Here is a 23489-nt window from a genome sequence, read left to right as displayed (position 1 = left end):
TCCGTTCTTCCCCTTGACTCTCAAAAGCATGCCCTCACGCCAGGTCAGTGACGGCCGAGAATCGTCAAGAACATGCCGATTAAATGTCCTTCTGGGGCGTTCAAGGAACTCAGCAGCGCGGGTTTACTGCTTCTTCGATTGGGCAGGCCGATTCTGTCACAGGGAAGAAGCCGAGGGTCATAACCGAAATCGGATATCTGCCCTTATCCCAAATGATCCTTGTCTAGGGGTGGTTCGGCCGGTTTGCGGATTGTCAGGGATATTACGGGACAAACATCACTATTCCACCACCGTATAGCGCTTGGGGCTTACACACAGGACGGTATCCACTGGCACTCACCAACTCACATTATTGTGAAGTCCACCTCAGTTTACCATGCAGTTGTCACCTTGGGAAGACTTGGGTCGGCGACATAGCAGCGGGATTTGCCGAGGGCCCGGCCGGACAGGGTAGACTGCCTCATGGAACGATGGATGAACGGATGGATGGACATTTGGCGCCAAATCACGAATGAGGCGTTGGCATACCAAGGTTCTGCTGCGTCCTATTCCCGTGGTACGTTGGGGAACCCACAAAACTGGACTGGCAAAAGCCGAAAACACCACCCCCCAGCCCCTCCCTCATTCTCACCATCGGGCCGCATCGACTGAAAGCGACATAGCATTGTCAGCCCACAACGCACGATCAAGGTTTAGTTTCTCCACTAATCAGTTCTAATGCGTAAATTATCATGGGAGCGATGGTAGGTATTAGGTTGGAACGTAAATTATTACCATTCCATGGCCGTGAGAACAGCAATCTGACCCTAACCCTGTTGGTCACTTAACACAAGAGAATAATAAATTACCGAAAAGCGTCCTAGAACTCGGCAGACACCCCTACTCGTACAAATAACAAAACTTCCCTCCTAAACCCCCCATTGTACTCATTAACTCCCTGACCTTCACATCCTCCGCCAACAACCCCAACCCACTCAAGTCATCCAGCGTCCCATTCTCACTCGGCGGAATGTTCATCATTGTTTTCGTCATGCTCACCTGCGCCAGCCGCGTTTCCAAGTCTTGCATCTGCCAGATCCACCACACACGATCAATCATGGCGTGATGTAGCCAAAACATGGGGTCTCCTGGACTGACGTAAAAATCTCCGGCCGGATCGCCAGAGACCGTATAATGGCCGCCGGTGTGCACGCCCCATTTCTTTAGCTGGGGTTGACCTTCCATGACGGTTTGGAACCAGTAGATCTGATGGTTGTTTGTGATCAGATCATAGGTGTAATTGGCTGTGGTCACGGCAGCGGCGTATTTGTTGATGTCGCGGCGCAAGCAGCGTGGGTTGTAGCCGAGTCCATCGGATTGCGGGTTAGGTTGGACCTTGAGACTGGGTGCGACCGGGCCGAGGTTGACGACCATACTGTGTGGTGTCAGTAGGACAATACGTAATGAAAAAGTACGGCGAACGGCATTGAAAACTGTATTTACTCTTTGAACGGCCCGTTAGTGACGCAGCCGCCACCGTCGCCTGGAGGCATGGGATAACCTGGGATCTGGACGCCATCATGTGGTTCGAAGACGCCATTACTACCCATACTACCTTCGCTGCCGTCGAAGAGCGGGGAGTTGACCGGGTCTTTTGCATAACGGTCCCAGTTCCAATACTAAACGAGGCGCCCCTGTTAGCTGGATGAGACATTTGGTGATGCATGATTGTGATTATCCGACACCTACAGGTTGATATCCAGTGTAGTTGCACTCCGTCCTCAACGCATGCTCGTAGTGCCAAACAAAATATCGGTGCCACGGGAGGAAGAACGTCTGCTGAATGTTACAATTGTGTGTTACGGTAGGGCTCAAAGGGGTTCTTACCGACATGTGGTTCCTCGGAGTTTGTTGGATGTGGACCGCGACTAGGTGGACTCAAGGTTAACAATTGTTGAGAGGGTGGCCCAAGACAAGGCAACACTAACCATAGTCATCGTAACGGCTCTTTGCCCCAGGGGCCTGGCTGCTCATCAAAGCAGGCTGACCCTGGAGGCACACAACAGCATCGATATACTCATTCCGCTGGTCAATGCTCAAGTCACTCCTGTGTTGTTGTTAACCCTCGCCACCCGCATCGCATATGACGTATTCGATCCAAGCCTACCATTCCTTCCGCTTGACAGCTTTCTCGAGTGTGCAGCCAGCTTGTGGATTTTTCTCTAGCCACGCTCTGAGGTACGGGAGGCTATCAATTGCAAGTATGTCAACGGAATCTAAGGGATAATGCGGTTGGGCTTTGCAAAGGCCCAACATGAGTGCTGGGAGCCAGGCAGCTGATCGTATCATCGGGGGCGAGGGAACGCTCGATTTCGTTCTGCGAAGTTGACGGTTAAGCACCGACATGGCGATGGAACCCACTGCTTTTAGACCTGGCGTTTTCCATCGTCTGATTCTTCCTACATGTGCTTGTGGCCAAATTGGTTGCGCCTGCTGCTTGCAAAGATGGTTAAATCCGATCTACCCCCAGCGCTCGGACACATACCACCCCTCGTAGTTTCCAAGGCGGTGCCATAGCCCACTGTACGTTATGTACCTGGGTAGTTGTCCAAACAACATATGTACCTACTTATGCACGTGCCTTGCAATGAAGCCCGGAGATTCGCGAGGTTGTAAAGACCGCGAAATTTCAAGGAGCATGTTAAATCATAGCTCATGTCTTCGTAATTAAACCCAGCGATCGTAACGTACCGCGTTACTTGCTCACTCTACTATTCCCCTGCCCTTAAATTTCTCGACGGAATTAAGATTCTGTGTTTGGTCTGACTCACGTTTTGGTTCAATGGCTTCCTTAGCAAACAGATGGGCTACCATACCGGCGTGCTGATGGAGGCGTATTTGGAAGTAAGGAGGGATTGCTTGAACGCCAAACTATTATTTCAAGATGTTCTTGCGTAGTTTAATACGGCCGGCTATAAAACAACTATCTCAAGCTACAAGGTTTGCACGGAGTAGCCAAGGGCATGGTAACTCCTACTTGTTTCGTGGTACACATTCAGCATGTTTTCGACCTTGGTTCCGTCATGAAGAACACGCTAAAGTCTTTCATTAATCATGTTCGAGACTAGATCCATCATATATGAGAAGATAATAAACCGAAAATGCTCCAAGGAACCCAAACGACGTCCACTGTTCCAAATTATAATCAACGAGATGCAGCGCAATCATCTCACACACGTTTCACACGTTTCACACGTTTTTTGTTACACCCAGATCCGGGGTTCGTGCCGTTGAAGTGGGTGTCGATGATGGTTTGAAGATTCGGCATGACACCGATGCGGTCGACGGAGGGGTTGGCAGTGGCCGTGCCGTTATTAGCCGGGTTGCTGAGAATCTCGCGGAGCGCGGCGGGAGCCAGCTTGACGTTGTTTTGGGCTAGGGAGAGGCCCTGGATAATGGCGGATGCACTAACAATAATGGGAGATGCCCCCGAGGTACCGCCAAACCAACTGGTGTAGTAACTCGCCGAACCGACATCGTCATCACTGTCGCTGGTGTCGATGCTTTCAGCCCAGGCGTAGACATCGATGCGGGAACCATAGTTGGAGCTGTACCACCGCGAGTGGGGGACAGTAAAGGTCGATCCACCGACCATGATGGCCCCGGAGTCTCGGAAATCTGGGCTGGACCGGTCAAATATGTGTTTTCCGTCGAGGTTCACGTACGCGTCGAGATCGTAGGCGCCGTTGCAGCCTGCCTGGACTACGGTGATGCCCAAGGCGGTGGCGACTTGGATGGCGTCGAAGTTTGCGTCGGCAATCTCGACTGGCCAGTAGTAGACGCCGCTGACGGGGTCAAACTCTTGTGCTTCAATGAGGATGATGTCGCCGAAGGTGAGGTGGGCGGCTGCATCAAGAATCGCGTCGGCGGTGTTGTAGGTGAAATCTTCACGGTGCTGGGAGACGGCACGGACTTTGGCGTTGGGGATAATCCCGATCCCGCCAATGGTGTTGTCGACCATCACCATCTCCCCGAGCACAGAGGTACCGTGAGAAAAGTAGGCTTCGTTGCGGCCCGAGATCAAGGTCACGCCAGCCGCGACCTGGAAGCCAATTTGTCAGTTCGTGTACAACATTGAGCGGCCCATAGGGAAAGCGAACTCACTAAATCTTCATGGTTAAAATTCCACCCCTGCTCTACATCAATGATGTTGACGCCCGTCCCGTCTCCGCCAGTAACACCCCACGCATACCGCGCGTTGATGCCTTCAGGGGCCGCATTTAAGTACCCCTGATTAACGCTCCGGGGATCATCCGATGGGTTAACGCTGGGCGGTGGTCCGGGGTACAGCGCATGCACGCTTTCCACCTCGGCCAGCTTGTGAAGTCGATGGATGAGATCAAGGGTGTCTGCAGGAAGAGCTACCGTTGGGTTGTCAACGCCAGTGTGATTGGCCGGGGCGCCGTTATCAGTCGCCCGTCTGCTGGAAGCCCCTGGGTGAAGCTCGACGCGGATATTGTACCACGCATCAAAGTTTGGCAAGGCCGGTTTCGCTAGCCTATTTGAGGGTGGGACTCGGGATTCGAGGTCTTCGAAGCGCTGGGATTTGAGGATCTTGTCCACATCAACCTTGGGGTTGGACGGGCGCAGTGATTGAGGCTGCGTCCGCTGGACAAGCGATGTGATGAAGTTGGGGTCATCTTGTTGTTTGGCGTGCGCTGCATCCGTCAACTTCAGTGCGATACGAGGTTCAACGCCCTGGCCGTTGACGGTGGCCCATAACGCCAGAGCGCCGAACGCCTGGTACAGGATGAATGAACCTGACTGTAACCTCATTCTGTCGTTGCAAGCTCAGCACAAGTAAGATAACTAGCGCAACAACATTAACCAAGTCATTGTCCCGCCTTCAACCAACCCATCTTTATACAATTGATACCATTCGATCCTGCACAACAAGTCATTCAATATTCTCGTCAACACGAGTTCAGCCCCACGCCACCCTTCTCTGACTTGTTGCTGCGGCCCGTTCGCTTTCCTATTCCGTCTGCGCATGTGGGTCATCCTTCGGCCACAACATCGTGAGATTGGCTAATTGTGGTTGCAGCTGACAACGTTCTAGCCCACTTCTGGATGACTGCGTTGAGCCAGACCGGAAGGTGGATGGGCGCCATCGGCCTTGGCTTGGGCACAAGTTCATCGCTCAGGTGTGAACATGTGCCCTGCAGACAAATACCTAGCTACCTAGGGATGATTTACTGGGTCAAAATACTCTCAACAACTGGAATCGTCTCCTTCCAAAAGCTCTGCACCTCGTCCTCGGCCAAGGCATTTGGCCTTCATTCGGGTTTTATGAATAGGCCGAATTTGAACCACCATAGGAAGGTCTGTGCCGTCTCGCTCCCATCTGATTTCTTCGGGTCTAGCATAGTTTCCCCGGGCCGCATTGCGGAGCTCACCAGCTCGTATTTAAGTAGGCATACGCTGACGGACCCATGTCCGCGTGCACGGTGATGATGGGTATGTCCTCGACAATGAGCGGGATACGATTCAGGCTATTAGTGACAAAGGCCTAAGATACGATAAGTATAAAAATAGTTTTCTACGTTGTCCAACGTCTTGCTGCTTTTCCAGAGCGGGAGCCAGGATCTGACGTACACTAAGAGGCATGATTCAAGTGCAGAAGTGACCGGCCCTCCGAGACCGGAGTGTCTGTCGGGCCAAATCCTGAAGATAAACTTGGCCGTCAGTGGTATCGGCAACAACCTCGCCGATCAGACGAGGTTTAGGGAGTTGGATTTGCCGACACGTTTGCAATGAAACCCACGAGCGCATCCATAGACGCGAAACAGCCAGCTGAGTGGGCATGTGCATATTCTAGAGGATATCCAGAGCTTCATATCCGGGATGCGCTCTCCCAGAAATTAGAACAACCCCCATGACTCCCATTGCCTAGTCCGCCTTATCCAAAACTGACACCCTGACTACCCACCGGACACCTGGGATTCTCATAGTTCCATCTGAATGCAGACAAAATTCCGTAGAAGTGAACAACAGCGGAGAGCACCACGAAAATGTGAAAAATTTGGTGTGAAGCCCCCCAGATATCAAATTTCCCAGGCTTCCACGATTCGGGAAAGTGTGACTCAGGCACTATCAGCGACTGGCGAGTGAATATGATCACGAGTGTTTTGTACTCACCATATAGTGGACAGTCCCAATCAGGACCAAAGCACCCTCGACGTAGTAATACCGCAGTCCCGCCTGCTGATCAAGCTGATGATATGGAAAAATGAGAGCTGCATGGATGATGGGGGCAAAGGCGGAGAAGCCAGTCGCGACGAAACTCGAAACTCTCAGAGGCCGCCATTTTCGGCTCTGATATTTCGGGTTGAGCACAATGACTGCCGAGAGCAATGACAAGCCACCGATCTAGGCATGTGTGTTAGCGGAGTTAGGATTAGACTCAAGAGAGCGAAACCTACCATCGACCAGTACAGTTTCTGCAAGTTGGGCTCGCAGTAGAAGCCAATGTAAATTCCGGAGACGAACGAACCCAACATCTGGAAGAGGATTGCGGTGTAGTCAAATCGCACCCAGAGGCCATGATACCACTCCGAGTGGCAGAGGAGGGTGTGATATAGGGCAGAGATAGTGAAACAGATAGCTGAGGTGGCTAAGTATATCTGAACAACCACAATATCTTTCCAACTGGCGTCGGGGAAATGTTCATCGAAATACCGTGGGATGATGCTGATAAGGATGAGGGCTATGAAACCCGGGATGAGATGAGAGAAGATATTGACGGTTTCATTGTGCAGGTACGCGAGACTTCGTAGGCAGAAATCAACCGAATAATTGATGGGGCGATACCCCGTGTAGATAAAAGGTTCGCTGTACCATGGTGGCACTTCCTTGCTAGTAAAGAGTCGCTCTGCAACGTGTGAAGTGGTTGAGGTGATGGGGGCGTTTAGCAGTGGTGGAGTTGTTTCCGTCTGCCGCTGGATGGGGGCTGATGGTCTATTTCGAGACGACATCTCGCGCGAATGAACGATGCCTGTGTTCTCAGGGTGTAGGGCAGGGCGAGCTGTCCAAGAGGTGACCATGGATTCATCCTGTGATTGTTCCGGAACTTCCGGCTGATCCCGAGAGCGAAAAGTTTTGAGTTTGTTATTTGCACTATGTCCAGGGTTTAATTATTTCCTCGAAGTCCGCCGGGCACCATGAACATTAACTAGTTACAGCCATCGCCGTCTCTAATTAATGCCGGCAAAATTCCCTAAACCGATGTCGCTCACTGTATTCAGTTGCTTCAATTCTGATCAACTTCCTTGATACCGTGAGGTTCCACGATCTCAATGTCAAACACGCATGGTGGTTGGGCAACCAGTGGAGCCGGAACGGTGAAAGTAAATTGCAGCTCTTGCCGGACGAACAGACCGATAACCGGCTCTTGATAAATAGTGTTCTTAACGGCAGTAGTGACATTTTACAATTCGCCCGAAATGAACCTCCCAGAAACCGACCACGATCGATTTCTCATTTTCGAGGGGCCAAGAGTTACCGGCAACTTACACAGGCGACTTTAATTACTTGAGGAAAGTCCGCCCGTCAGGTTTCCGTAACGACCCACCGCCCCACTGCCTTTCCTCCAGCTCCAAGCGAAAGGGAAGCTGTGAGAGGTGAACGATGACATTTTCATCCTATTTAAACAAAAATGCTAACAGGACACGATTTCGATAATTATAGGAACCACGCCACTTGGGGCCAACCGAAAACAGAATGGTTCGCTTCATTTTTGGCGACCGTTCTCAATTCGCCGCCACACCTTTTCCACACTTTCCTCTATTTCCGCGTTTTGGGGGCCAAGCATCCGCCATGTCGTCTCCCAAAGCGCCACGATGGGGGAGAGAGCCTTGCGGCCCCTGTCATCACATCTTTTTCCTGATACCGCTGCAAACATGCGGCGTTGATCTTGTCCCGGTTCGTGCCCATCCTCTCCATAACCCCCAGGAACGCGTTTCAAAATCTGTCCAAGACCAAGGTTAAAGTTCTGATAATGGTGTGCACCATCCGCCAGCTTTGTTCTGCTGGACTCTCCGGCCCACCCGTCCCATGCAGTTGGTGATAACTCACATGGTGCATCCTGCCCAAGCCCAGCCTCGCGTGCCGAGATGTTAGGGGTCTATTATTGGAAGCTGGTGGCTTGCTCCCAGGTGGGGAGCATGCATGTCTGGGAACCTATCATAATGGTTGCCGGAATTTCAAATCCCATCCGACAACAAACACCACTCATCATATGCAAGCATCCGTTTCAACCACATTGGGGCCTGTCCTGATTCTGCTGCTGTGCAATGCACCCTTGCGGCGCGGGCGGCTGCCCACACATTTTTATCATGATTTTTTCTTCACTGCCGTTAATTCTCGTGAAAATGGCAGAGATAACAAATTGTGCGGGGTACCAGGCCGTTTGACTAGGCCGCTTCGGCGCGTTGGTGGCATCCCGCAGCTAGGCAGGCATTCATTTGTGGACTGACGGGGCTCTGGTTCCTGCACTTGAGAGGAGATGGCAACCCTTCAAAGCAAATTTCTTCAGCTGGGCAGCTAGGGCCAACAAACCAAGACCGGCCTCTGAACTGCGAACTCCCAACTACATTGCGCCTAATTATTAATTACCATGTGGTAGTTAGCGACGCCGTTTTTCACCCGCAAGCTCCGAGCAAAATCAGATACAGAAAAGGTAGAATGCCACGACGACATGCCAAGAACCTCAAACATTCAACGTGCAGCGCATGATCCCTTGGGTTCAGGGTCCCGAAAGATGGCGGTTGGGGCGCGTTCACTTACACATGGAAAATACAACCTTTCGTTGGCGCAATGCCGACCAACAGACCTGCGGCCATGCGGCGTCTTCATGCTTGCATACGCCCCACACAAACAAATTCTCGATGGCCCCCATGTATTCCGACATTTTGAACACTGAAAGCCCATAGAAACATGGGGGAATGAGTTCAAACTGGCGGGCTCCCTGAGCCCGGTATGGGCTATCGGGCCTTGGGCCGAAGTTGACCCCCCTGCTCTCGGTCGGGAAAATGGCTTTTGTTCTAGGAAGGCTGGGGGTGGCTTATAACCGAAGGGTTGGGTTGGGCTCGACTGGGCCGGGCTGGGAGCTGTTGCCCCCCTGGCGCATGGCATGTGCATGGGGGAGCGGACTGCGGATGAAGGAGGGGAAAGTGTCCCTGAAAACAATATAGAAAACATGAGCTGCCGTGGGAGAAGGGTTGACTGTCCACCGGGTGTCTACCGTAATCCAAACACATCCAAATATTTGCAGCCCACCATGGTCAAGTTCGGGATTGTTGCGGCACTCGGCTGGGCGGCTGGCCTCGTCGTGGCCTCCCCCGCTGATATCGTCCCGGTGCTGGACGTTCGGACGCGGAACATGCCGGGAAAATCGGACGAAGACACCCGAAATCTCATCTGGCGCGACATTGTGGCCGCGGCGAACTACCGGCGAGAGAATACCTTCTCCAACAGCATGAGTATGGACAAGAGCTGGGTGGATGCCACACTCTTCAGCTAGTGAGTGTGATTGATGTTTGTGTCTTTGGGCCCCCATAGTGCTTGAGCTGACTGTGGCGGCAGCACATATGAAGCCAACACCACCGGCACGAAGCTTGACAACGTCGAGGCCAGTCTGAGCATCGAAGTGAAATGTGTGACCTGTTACTTCAAAGCTGGCGCGACAGCCACCCTGACCATCAACGGCGACTTCGACTTGGGCAATACACTCGGCAATCTCACGGATCAGTTGGGAGAAGAGTTCCACAACATGAGCCAGTCAGCCAGGGACAGCTTCAAGGAGGTCTTTGACTGGGACGAATTCCAGGCACTGTGGACACCCGAGGATTTCGAGCTCGACGAATTTGTCAACTTTGACAACTTCCACATCGACACGGATTTCGATATCGAGTTACCTCCACTTCCCGAAGTCCAGCTGTTGTTCCAGATCGACAACATGGATTTATACATGGAGATGGACACTACGATCGCCGCGGGCGCTACGCTGACCATCCCGTTGTACAAGTCGCAGACGGTCGTTGGGATATCCATTGCCCCAGGCCTCGAGGCTGGACTTTTTGCCACCATGGATTTGATCCTCGGTGTAGAGGGCGAGCTCGTAATCCGCTCAGGATTTCATTTACTTATTGAAGAACCGGTGGGATTTAACATTGCCTTGTTTGGGCAAAACGTGTCAAGCATCATCTTGTAAGTTGATCCAGTCAAACTCACATCATAGACATTTGTTAACTTGACCCATCTTACTAGCAACGGCGGCCAGTTCGAGTTCTTGCCGGTTACCATCGTCAGTGGTCATGTAACTCTAAAAGCCATTCTTAGAGTCGGCTTGTACGCGGGATTCGAGCGCGGCAATGAAGCCGTTGTGGACAAAGTGGGCGAGTTCCTTGCAAAAGGGGCAGACCTTTTCGGCATTGGGGACGACGCACCCCAGGAATTCCTCGACAAGGTGAGGGTGTCGTACGGGATGAGCGTGGGCGTTTTTGGAACGTAAGTGCCCCAAATTCCGGATTTTTTCCTCACCTAAAAAGAGGACTTGGTGATTCCAACTGACCACTCCAGTGTCGCCGAATTTCTCACCAACATAACCTTCGGAGCCGAACTCGAAGAGGAAGAAAACTGCGCTCTACAGGTCGTCCAAGAGTACACGCTCGCCGTCGGGGCTTCAGCCGGCGCCACTCTTGCCATCGGCAGCCACACCTGGGGACCCCAACCCAACACCAGCATCCCGATCTACTACACCACCATGGCGAACGTCTGCGCCATCACAGCCGACGCCATCACCACACCACCTACCCCATCCCCTACCAACCGCCTGGCCGCACGCCAAGACGGCAAAGAACTCGAAACCACAACCCTTACCAAAACAGTCATCTACACCAACATCGGCTGCGCCGAGCCCAGACCCCAGGGCGGCTGCCCCCAATCCCTCCAAGCCACCACCCTCACCACCACCGTCAAAACCCACGTCACCGCTATCCCCCCGGGCGCGACCGCCACCTTCCCCGAATCGACCGCCCTCACCGTCGCCAGCACGATACCCTTTGGGAAGAACATCAACAAAGTCGCCGCGACGACGGGCACGCCCAAGAGTTACGTCCCGCCGCCGCCGCCGAAGCCGAAGAGCACGGGCACGGCGAAACATGATGGGGATGGGAATGGGGTGTTGGATGGGGTAGGGGATGTGTGGAAAGGGGAGACGGGTGGGGTATCGAATAAGTTGATTATTGGGTTGAGTGTGGGGTTGGGGGTGCCGCTGCTTTGTGCGGTGATTGCTTCGTTGATGTGAGTTTTTTTTACTCTCGTGCCCCTCCATTTTCTTTTCTTTTTTTTCGTTCTTTACGGGGGTTTGTGCTAATGTAATGTAACAGCCACTGGATCAGGCGCCGGACGTACGCCAAACTTCCCAAGTTCGAGACAGCCGTCGAGTATACCGGTTCCTACCGCAGCCCGATGGAGGCCGAGCGCGAATCGATGATGCTGAAGAAGATGCCCGAGGTTACGGTCAGTCATACAAGCCCTTGAAGAGTGGGATGATTACTATGGGCGGTTTTGGATTAGCTTTTAGGGACTGGGTGATATGATTTGTGTGGGCAAGAGTGACAGGAATTTCGTTAGTGCAGGTTTTGCTGTGTGATGATACCAACTTTGTGTATTGAAGGTTATTGGTTTCTTAAGTGTCTATGTTGTTCTTCCACGGAAGCCCTAATGCGACCGTCACGGGTGTATTGTTTGTGTTGTGCATACTTGCCGTAACAAAGCTGTGTAACTTGGGCTAATTAGGAATCCAAGCTTGCTAACTACGCAAAATAAAATTAGTTGCGGTGTTGTGAGACCAGAGATCTCAACCCTGGGTTTGGGTCATCTTCGGCAATGCACCCGAATACGATGTTAGCATTTTTGCGCTTCACCCTTCCTTATGCAACCGTTTCGGGCAATGAATTCGTGTTGGAGCGCGACCTGGCATGGCTTCGGACGCTTGCCAAATCGGTTACTTAAGCCCGGGCGGGCTGAAGCCATGGAAGCCATCGCGAACTAAAAACCGGTAGGGCTTATGTGCATCAGTTCCGCGTATTTGTAAGTCAGTTGAGTCGGACACCCGATTTCGGGGTCAAAACAGGGCTACGCGCGGCATTGCCACCTTCAATCGGGAATGCTCCGTAAAGCCCCGAACTCCGGCAGTTACGACTAATTTTGGTGCATTAGCTCTATTTTCCTTGTCAAACTCCATACCGCTGTGACGCTTTCCCCTGACCATGAATCCATCGCGCTTGCCCATTCCGTCAGACCTGCAGGTCCTTGCCGAACTTTCCCTAGCCGCCCTTTTCTCGGCCGTTTTTTATGCGGAGGTGGGGCTATCCGGCCCTTCTCCGCGCCAAGTCGGCAGCCACGTGAGGGGCCGGCATTAGTGCACAAATCCCTACGGTTCGCCCTTCGCGCGTTCCTTGGCTTTTCAACTGCCCAAAACGCCCTTCAACATCATCAGCCGCAAGGCGAAGAGAAAAAAATAGAAAACCTTCAGAGATGGGACGCGAGTCGCGGCCTGCTCCTCAAGACGCCCCGCCTCCACCATATTCAACATGATCAGACGGCTCGGCACTCGTCCACGAGTTATCCAGCCTCTTCCCGATTAACGTTAATTATGAGCTTGAAAGTCACCCGCGCCTGCGATCCCTGCCGGATCCGCAAAGTGCGCTGCACAAACACACAGCCATGCGCCCAATGCGCCCACCTCAACCTCGCCTGCACCTTTGCACCGGCTCCCGCGAAGCGGAAGCCCGGTGAAAGGGGACGGCTCGTCGCGCAGCTGCGCAAGCGAGGCGTCTCTGGAGCCGGCAGCGGAAACGCCAACTTGGCACCAAACACACGCTCAAGCCCCGGCTGTGCGAGCCCTCCGGGGCAGTCTCCAACATCATCAACATCGGGGTCTGAAAGACATGATTCAGATAACGCCTCCGTTTCAACAGCCCTGACCTACCACTCCGGACACGTCGATCTCCAATGTGTCCCGGCCCTTCCCGTGCCAACAGCGGGCATTGGCGGCCATGGCTACACGCAGGATTTCTTCATGCTCTTGATGCCCGACTTCGAGCGGCACGTCTACCCCGTCAACCCAGTGCTGACGCCGGACGAGATGCGTGCCGCCATCGCCAACATGCACAACGACTACGAAGATGCCGCGCTGGTCCACGCCTTCGGAGCCGTCACCATCAACCTGACAAACACCTCGTGGGACATCCACGGCCGACACGGCGACGTCGCCTCGCAAATGAGCTCCCTCCTCCAGCTCAGCATGATCGCCCGCAGCACGGCCGACATATCCGGGCACACAAACGGCTCCTACCTTCAACACGAGATGCCCTTGACCGTCAAGCGCGTGATGGCCGGCATCTGGAACGAGTGCTCGCTCATGGCCTTCAAGCGCTTCGACCGCAGCTTCGCCAGCCTCCGCGAATCCATCTGCATGCTCCAAATGCTCAACATCCACCAGTACTCCGAAGAAACCCCACACGGCCTAACCATCACCGAAATCTCCCGCCTGCAGCGCCTGTACTGGGAAGCCTACATCCACGAACGCTTCGTGTGCATCATGTCCGGCCTCCCAACCGCCCTAGCCCCACTACCATCCCCCCTCCCACTCACCGACCCAACCGTGCCCCCCTACGTAACCGTCGGTTTCAACCGCCTCATCCGCCTCTTCCAACTCATGGACACCACCCTCCTAGCCCACTGGACCACCCAATCCCTCCCCTCGGCACCCACCATAACCGCCGAATGGATCGAAACAAAACAAGCCCAACTCGACGCCGACGAAGCCGAAACCGCCGAAGCCACTCAGGACCTCCTCGCCCGCAGCGTCAACGAACCAGACATCACCCCCCTCACAGAAGAACAACACGCCGACCTCTTCGTCACCCGCCTCTGGCTGCGCACCTTAGTCTGGCAACTGGCCCTCTCCCACGGCCTCCTCCGTTCCGCCCCACCGCGTGACGCCCACGAGGGGTTTTCTCTCCACTTCCCCGCAGCCCGTCTCTCTTCCCAACTACGACAGCTCGTTAGCCGGTTACGCGACACGGCGAGTATCATCACCCACGGCAGCGGGATTCTGCAGAAGTTGTTTGAGATTACGAGTACGGTGGCCGATGTGCTGGCGCTGCCGTTGGGGCCAGGGCAGACGAGGGAAGAGGAAGGGAGGGCGAGGGTGGAGGATTTTTTGTTTGTGGTGAGGTTTTTGTTTGGGTTTGAGAGGGCGCAGAAACATCATCGGGAGTATTTGTTGGAGAAATTGCAGGTGTTACGGGGGATGTATACGGTTGTGGATTTTGAGGGGGTCGCAGGGAGTCCGGGGAGGTGAGGGCAGTGGGAGTTTGGGTGGTTTGTGTAATTGATGTTTACTTAATTAGGTCCCAGGCGTTTTGGTTAGCTTGGCGTTTGTTAATTGCAATAATTCCCTTTTACTGCAAATTTTGAAACACTCGCAGGAAACCATTGAAGAGTAGTAAGAGGTGTATGTTATAAATCAGTATGATGAGTAATTAATTGGCATACTTAGTTCATCATGTTATTTACAAGCACAGTCTTAAAAGTCATATTGATCATGAAATGAACTCCGTTCCAGAAAGAGTCGTATTTACTCGCCCCTACAATGATAAATACAAAAACACCGACAAATTCCCATCCAACGCCTTAACCCAAACACTCAATCACATTCATTCAATTACGACCCTCAACATGATGCTCCACAACCTCATCCTCCGACGTCCTCACCTTCTCCGCAACAAAATGCCCCGACGTCCCGGTCACATCCACCACAGTCGAGCTAAACTTCCGCGCACTCACCCCCTGCTCAAACAGCACATCCAACTCACCATACGTCCTCCCCTTGGGCTCCGGTAAGCGGAAATACGTCCACACCGCGCACAGCGCACATGTTCCCGCCCAGAAAAAACCAGACTTGGCGCCCCAGTCCCAGCCCGTCGGGTTCAGCATGCGCGGCGTGATGATATTTGTCACGATGCCCATGATGTTGTACGTATTCCTCGCGAGCACCACCGATTTGGTGCGCAATCGCGTGGAAGTGAGTTCCGCGACAAGGGAGTAGCAGACGGGGCCGACGGTGGCATCATAGGTGAAGGTGTAAATCAGCAGGAGGGATCCGATGGCCCATTGGGCTGCTACGTTGGAGCGCCCGGCGAGCGAGGCGCAGCCTATGGCGAGGAGCAGGGCGAACATGATGACCTGTCCGCTGAGGTAGAGCGTGCGACGGCCGAACCAGTTCATGAGGAACCAGGATGCGACCGTGCCGATGGCGCCGAGGGCGTACTGGCCGAGGGACATGCTGAAGGAGTTCTCCACGGCCAGGCCGGCTTGTTGATAGAAGTAGGTTGAGTAGCCCATGAAGTTGGAGCCGCAGAGGGTTTGGATCATCCAAGTGGTGCAGACGATTTCGGTGCGGCGGAGGTTGACACCGCGGAAGAGGTCTGCGTACGAGGTGCCCGCGAGGAGCTCCTTTTCCATCTCGTTGGTGTGCACCATCATGGAGATCGTCTCGTCCAGCTTGAAGGCAGCGCCGTCTTTCTCCTGCGTGGTGTTCCGGCTGGTCAACCTCGACAGCGATCGCTTTGCTTCCTCTAGTCTGCCTTTCTTCACCAACCACCACGGGCTCTCCGGCGCAAGCCAAATACCCACCATCAACGGCACAGGCCACATCCACTGCAGCGCAAACGGGATCTTGTACCCCCACACGTCATTGCGACTCAACATCGCGCGCAGCACGCCGGACGCAATGAACTGGCCCATGACCCAGCACAAGTTGACGTACGTCGTTAGATGCGCCCGCAAATGCGTCGGACACACCTCCGCCGCATATGTCGTTGTCAGCGTCTGGAACACGCCCCACGGAATCCCGATCAACACCTGGCCGACCAACAACTGCTCCAATGTGTCCGCAAAGAACAGTATAAAGATGAACGCCACACACGCAGCCAGCGCACCGATCAGCGTCTTGCGGTACCCGAACCGATCCGCCACAATGCCGTTCGCAAACAAGCCCAAGACTTGGCCTGCCAACACGCCGTTCGTGAGACCGGTCTGCCACGCGGCTGTGAGCTGGTACGACCCGTCGGGCTGGCGCACGCCAAAGTGTTCCTGGAAGGGCGGATATGCGAACAGGCTGGCGAGGAAGGCATTGTCGAACCCTTCCATGACGATGCAGGTGGACAAGAAGATGGACCACAGGCACGCCGGGCGGTACAAGCGGAAGGAGGCGCGCAGGCCTAGGGTATGTTCCGCGCGAGTGGCTGCTGCGGCTTCATGGACGGTAGTAGAAGGGCCGGTTGTGGGACCCATTGTAGCGGGGCTAGTGGTTGTGTCGGTGGTGGTTGCGGTGCTACCCTCGGGCGCATTGCTGGTGGGTTGTGAAAGCATTGTGATCGTGTTGACGTTCGATACGTCTGTCAATTCGTAGGTAATCTCATGCAACAGGATGTTTTCTTTGAAGTGTATGACCCCTGTGCCTGGATGCAACTCCAACCTACCCCGGGCAGCCAATCCAATTTATACCGCTCGCCGAGTTCGACCATGATAGTCAACGCGGGAGTCTCGCTTACCCATGCCCATGCCACGCGACGAAGTTCTGCCGTTCTGACAAGGACCGGGTCTAGACAACCAGGATAGGGGCACTTACTAGCGGGCAAGGTTGGAGAAAACGGAACCAACCCCGACGAACATCCCAACGGCCGGTGAACGCGATGACATGGACGCATTCCCATCACGGAGGCAAATCGCCGTGTTCAGGTTTCCGTTAGAGGTATGGGCTCTGTATGGTCCTCTCCAAGCGAAAGGGACTTGTTCGGACCGAAACGCGAACGAGCTAGTATAGAGAGGATTCCGCCACAAAACAAACCATCCTCAAGGTTCTCAATTCACGAGGCGCAGTCGCGGACGTGCGGGCGGGCCCCTTTCGGTAGATGCATGCTGGGAGATGATAGTTTGCATGTGCCTGTCGGGTTCGTGTGAACCGGCACTTCCCGCGCCTGGGGAAACAGGGTCTGGACTCCGACTTCCCTGAACCCCGGATTTCCATCCCCGCGGGGTTCGTGATGGTGTGGCCGATCAGGGGAAACACACGGCGAAATATTTTCAGCTACCCGAACGTTGGCACTAGTGGGTGTGGCATTATTCGGGCCGATGCTTCTCGCTGGTTGGGCGAATGACTGAAGGGACGTCATGGCAAGGAGCCGCTCGCTGAGCTTGGAGGGAGAGAACGCCTAATTGCGGCTTCAAACGCTGGCGTGAGGTAACCGGACGTGGTGATTCAAGAGGACAAGTTTGGGTGGCACGAGTACTTATATCTTCACGGCTCACGCAGGTGCTGGAGCTACCGCCCGCACTGCAGCAGGATGCAGCGCAAACCCTGACGTGTCGGAACCTGGCGGCACGGCAGCGCGGTCGTTATGGTGGTCGTCGCCATCTTCGTTCGTTGGATCCTTGTTAGGTATCGGAATGTGGGAGGGAAGCGAACGGCTCGGTAGTGTAGGACCTTCGTTTTCGGAAAAAGACTGAAACAGCCATCGCGCCTGCATCGCGGCGCTCGCGGAAAACCGTTCGAGAACGATTTTAGGAAGGCACGTGGAAGGCTCGGAAGGGCAAATGTGCGCGCAAAGAAAGCTGTGGGGCCTGAGCGCAGGGATCCGTCCTCGGCCCGACATATGGCCAATCATGTCACACTCTGCTGTCGGTCCGATATTTGGCCAACCACATGGGAAGGTTCAACTTCCGTTTTAGGGAGTGAGCAGAGCAACTAAGCAGAACCGCGCCATCCGCTGCCGCGACTTCCCCAAATCACCCCCATCTCATGCAAACGCAAATCGTGCGGCGAAACACCTGCACCACCTCGCGGCGTTATTGGGCCTTTTGTCTTCTCCATGCAGGTTTTCTGGTTCTGCATCCGCCGCCCAGCAATCGCAACCGTCCGGGCTCGGCAGTGTTTGGCACCACTTGGCTGACCGCCGTGGGCGATCAGCGCCGACGCGGGGAATATGGAACCTTGTGACGGGCAACTTCCATGGTCTGCTCCGAGACGCCGGGATCACGGCACTCCACCGTGAGGAGTTGCGAAACACAACCGGCTCTCTTGTTCGGCTTTTTTGCTCTACGAGCGGAGGCCAACGATAGTTTAAGTTGAGTAGAAGTCGAAGTTGAATCATAGCAGTTTTCGCCTCTAAGCCTGTTACATTCTGACGGACTGACCTGCTCATTTCAAACGTCGAAGCCGAACCTAAATACCTTGTCTCCAGTGTAACTACCAACATGACTGTTCTTACACCCCGCGAGAAACAATGGTGGAAACAGGCAGTAATCTACCAGATCTACCCAGCCTCGTTTTGCGACTCCGACGGTGATGGAGTGGGCGACCTCAATGGCATCACATCCAAGCTGGACTACATCGCCGACCTCGGCGTGGACGTCATCTGGATTTGCCCGATGTACGACAGCCCGCAAGTCGACATGGGCTACGACATCAGCAACTATGAGGACGTCTACAGGCCGTACGGTACCGTGCAGGATATGGAGCGACTCATCAAGGAGACGCATGCACGCGGCATGAAGATCATGCTGGACCTAGTCATCAACCACACCTCAGACCAGCACGCGTGGTTCAAGGACTCACGGGCCAGCAAGGACAGCCCGAAGCGAGACTGGTACATCTGGAGACCGGCCAAATACTCGGCCTCGGGTGAACGCCTTCCACCCAACAACTGGCGATGCAACTTTGGGGGTGGCAGCGCATGGGAATGGGATGAAGCCACACAGGAGTATTACCTCCACCTTTTCGCCGTTGAGCAGCCCGACGTCAACTGGGAGAACCCCGAGACCCGCAAGGCCATCTACGCTTCGTCCATGGAGTTCTGGCTCGAGCGGGGCGCGGATGGTTTCCGCGTTGACACTGTCAACATGTACAGCAAGCCGCCGACCCTTCCCAACGCCCCGGTTGTCGACCCCAGCACGCCCTACCAGCCGGCCGGAATGATCTACTGCAACGGTCCGCGGATGCACGAGTTCCTCGCCGAGATGAACGCGGTGCTCGAAAAATACGGGGCCATTACCGTCGGCGAACTACCGTGCACCCCCGATACGGCCCGCGTCCTGCAGTACGTCAGCGCCAAGGCCAAGCAGCTGAACATGGTTTTCCAGTTCGACATCGTCGACGTTGGCATGGGCGCAACGCACAAGTTCGCCACCCCGCCGCGCAACTTCCGACTGCCCGACTTCAAAGCCGCCGTTGACCTCACTCAGGCCCTGATCCGCGGCACAGACGGCTGGTCGACCGTGTTCCTCGAGAACCACGACCAAGCCCGTTCTGTCAGCCGGTTCGCCTCCGACGTACCCCAGCACCGCGTAGCCAGCGCCCGCCTGCTGGCCCTCATGCAAGCGTGCCTCAGCGGAACCCAATACGTCTACCAGGGCCAGGAAATCGGCATGGTCAACCTGCCCGCCGACGGCAGCTACCCGATCGAGAACTACCTCGACATCGACAGCAGCCTCTTCTACCGCATGGTGCAGGAGCGGTACGGCAAGGACAACCAGGCCGAGCTGGATAAGGCGTTTGCTGCGATCCAGTACCTTGCGCGTGACCACGCGCGTGTGCCGATCCCATGGGATGGGAAGGGCAAGTACGGCGGGTTTTCGCTTGCGGCGGAGGAAGCGGGCAAGGAGGTGAAAGAGCCGTGGATGAAGCCGCATCCGCTGGCGGGGGAGATCAATGTCGCCTCGCAGCTGGGAGACGAGGAGAGTGTGTTGGCGTATTGGCGCAAGATGTTGAAGTTCCGCCGGGAGCATGCGGATTTGTTGGTGTATGGGGATTTTGTGGACTTGCGGCCGGACGATGGGGATCTGTTTGTCTTTGTCAAGGTGCCGGACCACGGGGGGGGTGGGGATAGGGTGCTTGTGGTCCTGAATTTCACCGAGGGTGAGAAGACTTGGTCGGCGCCTAATGCGAAGGAGCTCGGTTTGGAGAGGGAGCCGGAGTTAATCCCTATCATGTCGACGCACAAGGGCAAAACTGAGGTTGGAAGGTTGGCGCCGTTTGAAGGTAATGCGTATTTGCTGCGGTAGAATTGATGGTGGACGATGCGCATTGCATCGGACGTCCCGAATTTGTTACTGTTGGTTTCGTTTTTGGTAATGTCCTAAGTTTCGGACGACGTCTTAATCTTGCATGATTAGAAGCTTTGAGAAATCTCGGATTTCCGTTCACTTCCGTAGTTTAAATGCAGAGAATAGAAGCCAACTTGATGGAGGTGTAAATAATGTCACCTGCCTTTAAGTGATATTCGTCTACTAACTTCGGGAACTGTTGTTTTGGACGTAAAGCTGCTAGTAAGAATCTGGTATCGAAACGCATCTCTCTTGCTCAAAATGTGGGGAAATTATGCCCCCTGTCGCGTAAAAACACGCAAGTACGCGTAAGTACGCGTATACATGACTAACGTTACAACGAAAACAACTCCGTCGGTAATACATTCTCGCTGCCCAACATTTGGCCCCAACATATGGTCTTGAATTGCGCGGCACTGCGCATACCAAAGGGCCGCGAACTTCCCACGGATCCATGTACGTTCTTACAATTAAAGATTAGCGGGGCTCGACTCACTCCTTTTACAATAGGACCAAGGCATAGTGTACTGTACAACAGTACAACAGTCCAAGAACGCCACGCAACAGTCTGCCCTGCCGTTTTGGGCATTCAAAAGCGCCGTCCCCTGAAAGTTAAGGCCGCCGGGATGGGACCCTTCCATAAAATCAGTATCCGACTCGGACGGCAAGGAGTTTCGATCTTGACACCTCCGTGGCCTCCTGGCCGACTGCAACAGCGAGCAGCCAGCCGCGCTCGCAAAGCTCCCCGGTCAAAGTCTCTGAAGGACCACCAAGGGAATCCACTGTCCGATGCTGCGCTTGCCTCGGCTCGCGCGTACTGGGACTGCCAACGGAGGATCGACGCTCAAGGTTGCAATGGAAGCGATGCAGAAGATGAAGCACAACAATTTGCTCTTATGCGCGAGTTGTCTCGCAAGAGGAATGAATACACATGCCACGTTCTAGGGGTTTCTAAGCTTGGGGTCGGCGATCGCACGCGTGAACCTCCGTACATTGGCGAAGAAGACCAACTGGCACCGGCAGCCGATGCCGCAGCAACAACGTTTCCAGACGTGCAGATAGATCTGTCACCCTCGCAGGAGTTGGAGGTAGAGCACCGCGCCGCGCCTGAACTCTGTCCCGAGCAAAAAAGGGTAGTACAACTCGCGGTGGACGGGAAGAATATCTTCTATACCGGTTCTGCAGGCTGTGGCAAATCTACGGTTTTGCATGCTATCACGCATCGATTGCGGGAAATGGGCAAGAATGTGCACGTTATGGCCCCAACAGGCAAAGCCGCGCTGGCTATCAACGGGACTACGACCTGGACTTACGCTGGATGGAACCCGAACGACTTCAAGAACGGCATCCGATTTTTGAGGGGAAAAGGGCTTGACCCCCTCGCAGTCAAGCGTTTTAAGCAAACTGACACCATCATCATCGACGAAATTAGCATGGTCGAGAACTGGCATTTCCAAAGGCTCAACGAAGTCATGAAAAGCGGTCGTTCCAACCCTTTGCCCTTCGGCGGGGTTCAAGTCATCGTCACCGGAGACTTCTGCCAACTGCCCCCTGTCAAACCTTTTCAACACTGCATCGATTGTGGGAGCGATCTAGTGCCAGCCAAAGAGGAATACACGTGCGTACACTGTAATAAAAAATACAACGACAGCGACAAATGGGCATTTCGCAGCAAAGCCTGGGCTGCGTGCATGTTTGTACATGTTCACCTAGATTCCATCCACCGGCAACATGACGCGGATTTCATCGCATTACTCCAGAAGTGCCGCCTTAGCACCCCCCTTTCCAAAGACGAAATCGAAATTCTCATTGAAGACAGAGATGTCCCCGACAGTGCCATCAAACTCCTCCCAACCCGCAATGAAGTCAATCGAATCAATAACGAAGAGTTCGTGCGGCTTAACAGCCCGCCATATTCCTATACCTGCCTCGATGAGTTCGACTGGAATGAGAAGATGGATCCACACCTTGAGTCTAAAGGTATTAGAAACAAAGACGGGTCTCTTCGCGGCCTCGACGACCATCATTTTGCGCGTGAGGTCCAACTCAAGGTTGGCATGCCCGTCATTCTGCTCATCAACCTAGACCTAAAGCAACAGCTATACAATGGCAGTCAGGGCACAATCATCGGCTTTCAACGGTATGATAAGGAAGCCCTGCCCAATTACCCCCCTAGGGGGTACGGTTTCATCAAGCAACATTATGTACGGTTATTTGCGGGAAAGCATAAGAAAAGAGTTCCCAACCTCAGTTGGCCTATCGTGCGTTTTCTTAACGGTCGGGTACGCGTCATCTACCCTGAGTGCATCGTCCACGCGCTCGGCGACCGACCACGCAAGCGGCGATACAACAGTCACAAAACGCAGTATCAGATGCTCAACTCAGTCGACGGAGGGGATGAAACGGAAGTAGGTGGGCTGACGCAGAGCGGGTTCGAAGGGGAAGAGATGAGCGATGACTATACGGAAGAGCAAGAGCTGCGAGACTACGAGAATCCCGAGCCACACTCGCTTCTAAGCCGCACCCAAATTCCCCTTGCAGCCGCCTGGGCGATGAGCGTTCACAAATCACAGGGCATGACGCTGGACTCTGCCGTCGTGAATTTATCCCGCATCTGGGAGGACGGGCAGGCGTACGTCGCGCTCTCGAGGGTGAGGACGCTGAACGGGTTGAAAGTTATTGGTGGAGCAAAGCGGTTAAAAGCGGCGACGGGTGGAAATCCGCAAGTGCGGGAGTTTTTGAAGGAGAAGTTTGGGATGTAAGGTGCGCATGCTATCCGTTGCGTGATTGAGTAGGGACCACTACCTAATTGTTTGAAGCAGACTTGGACAATATCCAATGTTTGTCTTTCAGAACTTAGGCACAGAACAGCCCTTGGAAACAGGGGTTTACAGGTTTGTTGGGGAAGAGGAGAGTGAACGCTCAAACACCAGGGCAGCTAAAAAAAATCATCCATGTTGGAGCCACCCCGCTCCAGCCTCGCCGTCACTATTTTTGTAACACTCTAGCACAAATCGCGATTCCCTCCAATTACATGGGAAAATGACCCGCCTGCCTGAAGCAGTGAAAAGGCTATAGAGAGGGACTCTCGGGAACCGTCTGTTGGGTCCTTATTGATTCATTACCCAGGTAGTTTCGTTACCGGGAGATGTTCGTAAGTTGACATCACTACCTACAATGACATCCTGACTGGGTTGTCTTGTACGAGAGTATCGCGATGTTGTGATATGGGTGGGGGAATATTCCATTCAAGCTTTTGTTTCAAGTCACCATGG

At 54.1% G+C, this 23489-nt stretch overlaps 8 protein-coding genes across 8 annotated transcripts; 4 read left to right on the top strand and 4 right to left on the bottom strand.

Moving 5' to 3' along the window:
- Window positions 1-879: 879 nt before the first annotated feature.
- C8A04DRAFT_39022 (uncharacterized protein) lies at window positions 880-2295 on the bottom strand (the record flags this gene model as incomplete). Its single annotated transcript, XM_062784428.1, has 6 exons — window positions 880-1414; window positions 1483-1658; window positions 1729-1815; window positions 1867-1907; window positions 1968-2086; window positions 2147-2295. 6 exons carry the CDS (start codon window positions 2293-2295, stop codon window positions 880-882), a joined length of 1107 nt encoding a protein of 368 aa, XP_062634883.1.
- A 913-nt stretch (window positions 2296-3208) lies between these two features.
- On the bottom strand, window positions 3209-4815 carry C8A04DRAFT_14035 (peptidase S8/S53 domain-containing protein; the record flags this gene model as incomplete). Its single annotated transcript, XM_062777940.1, has 2 exons — window positions 3209-4081; window positions 4144-4815. The coding sequence occupies 2 exons, from the start codon at window positions 4813-4815 to the stop codon at window positions 3209-3211; spliced, it is 1545 nt and encodes a 514-aa protein (XP_062634882.1).
- Window positions 4816-5938: 1123 nt separating this feature from the next.
- On the bottom strand, window positions 5939-7013 carry C8A04DRAFT_14001 (mPR-like GPCR protein; the record flags this gene model as incomplete). Its single annotated transcript, XM_062777930.1, has 3 exons — window positions 5939-6121; window positions 6178-6408; window positions 6462-7013. The coding sequence occupies 3 exons, from the start codon at window positions 7011-7013 to the stop codon at window positions 5939-5941; spliced, it is 966 nt and encodes a 321-aa protein (XP_062634881.1).
- A 2303-nt stretch (window positions 7014-9316) lies between these two features.
- C8A04DRAFT_13999 (uncharacterized protein) lies at window positions 9317-11580 on the top strand (the record flags this gene model as incomplete). Its single annotated transcript, XM_062777929.1, has 4 exons — window positions 9317-9558; window positions 9622-10245; window positions 10618-11340; window positions 11427-11580. The coding sequence occupies 4 exons, from the start codon at window positions 9317-9319 to the stop codon at window positions 11578-11580; spliced, it is 1743 nt and encodes a 580-aa protein (XP_062634880.1).
- A 1117-nt stretch (window positions 11581-12697) lies between these two features.
- C8A04DRAFT_30877 (C6 transcription factor) lies at window positions 12698-14410 on the top strand (the record flags this gene model as incomplete). The annotated part of the gene is made up of 1 exon (XM_062781553.1): window positions 12698-14410. The coding sequence occupies one exon, from the start codon at window positions 12698-12700 to the stop codon at window positions 14408-14410; it is 1713 nt and encodes a 570-aa protein (XP_062634879.1).
- A 359-nt stretch (window positions 14411-14769) lies between these two features.
- Window positions 14770-16482, bottom strand: C8A04DRAFT_30876 (sugar porter family MFS transporter; the record flags this gene model as incomplete). The annotated part of the gene is made up of 1 exon (XM_062781552.1): window positions 14770-16482. One exon carries the CDS (start codon window positions 16480-16482, stop codon window positions 14770-14772), a length of 1713 nt encoding a protein of 570 aa, XP_062634878.1.
- A 1884-nt stretch (window positions 16483-18366) lies between these two features.
- Window positions 18367-20172, top strand: C8A04DRAFT_30875 (glycoside hydrolase; the record flags this gene model as incomplete). Its single annotated transcript, XM_062781551.1, has 1 exon — window positions 18367-20172. One exon carries the CDS (start codon window positions 18367-18369, stop codon window positions 20170-20172), a length of 1806 nt encoding a protein of 601 aa, XP_062634877.1.
- Window positions 20173-20840: 668 nt separating this feature from the next.
- On the top strand, window positions 20841-22976 carry C8A04DRAFT_13992 (uncharacterized protein; the record flags this gene model as incomplete). The annotated part of the gene is made up of 2 exons (XM_062777924.1): window positions 20841-22523; window positions 22692-22976. 2 exons carry the CDS (start codon window positions 20841-20843, stop codon window positions 22974-22976), a joined length of 1968 nt encoding a protein of 655 aa, XP_062634876.1.
- Between the last annotated feature and the right edge of the window lie 513 nt (window positions 22977-23489).

Source organism: Dichotomopilus funicola (assembly GCF_033296635.1).
Source record: "Dichotomopilus funicola strain CBS 141.50 unplaced genomic scaffold C8A04scaffold_57, whole genome shotgun sequence".
Taxonomy (NCBI): domain Eukaryota; kingdom Fungi; phylum Ascomycota; class Sordariomycetes; order Sordariales; family Chaetomiaceae; genus Dichotomopilus; species Dichotomopilus funicola.
The sequence above is the reverse complement of the archived record's forward strand: the minus strand, read 5'-3'. Positions and strand labels throughout refer to the sequence as shown.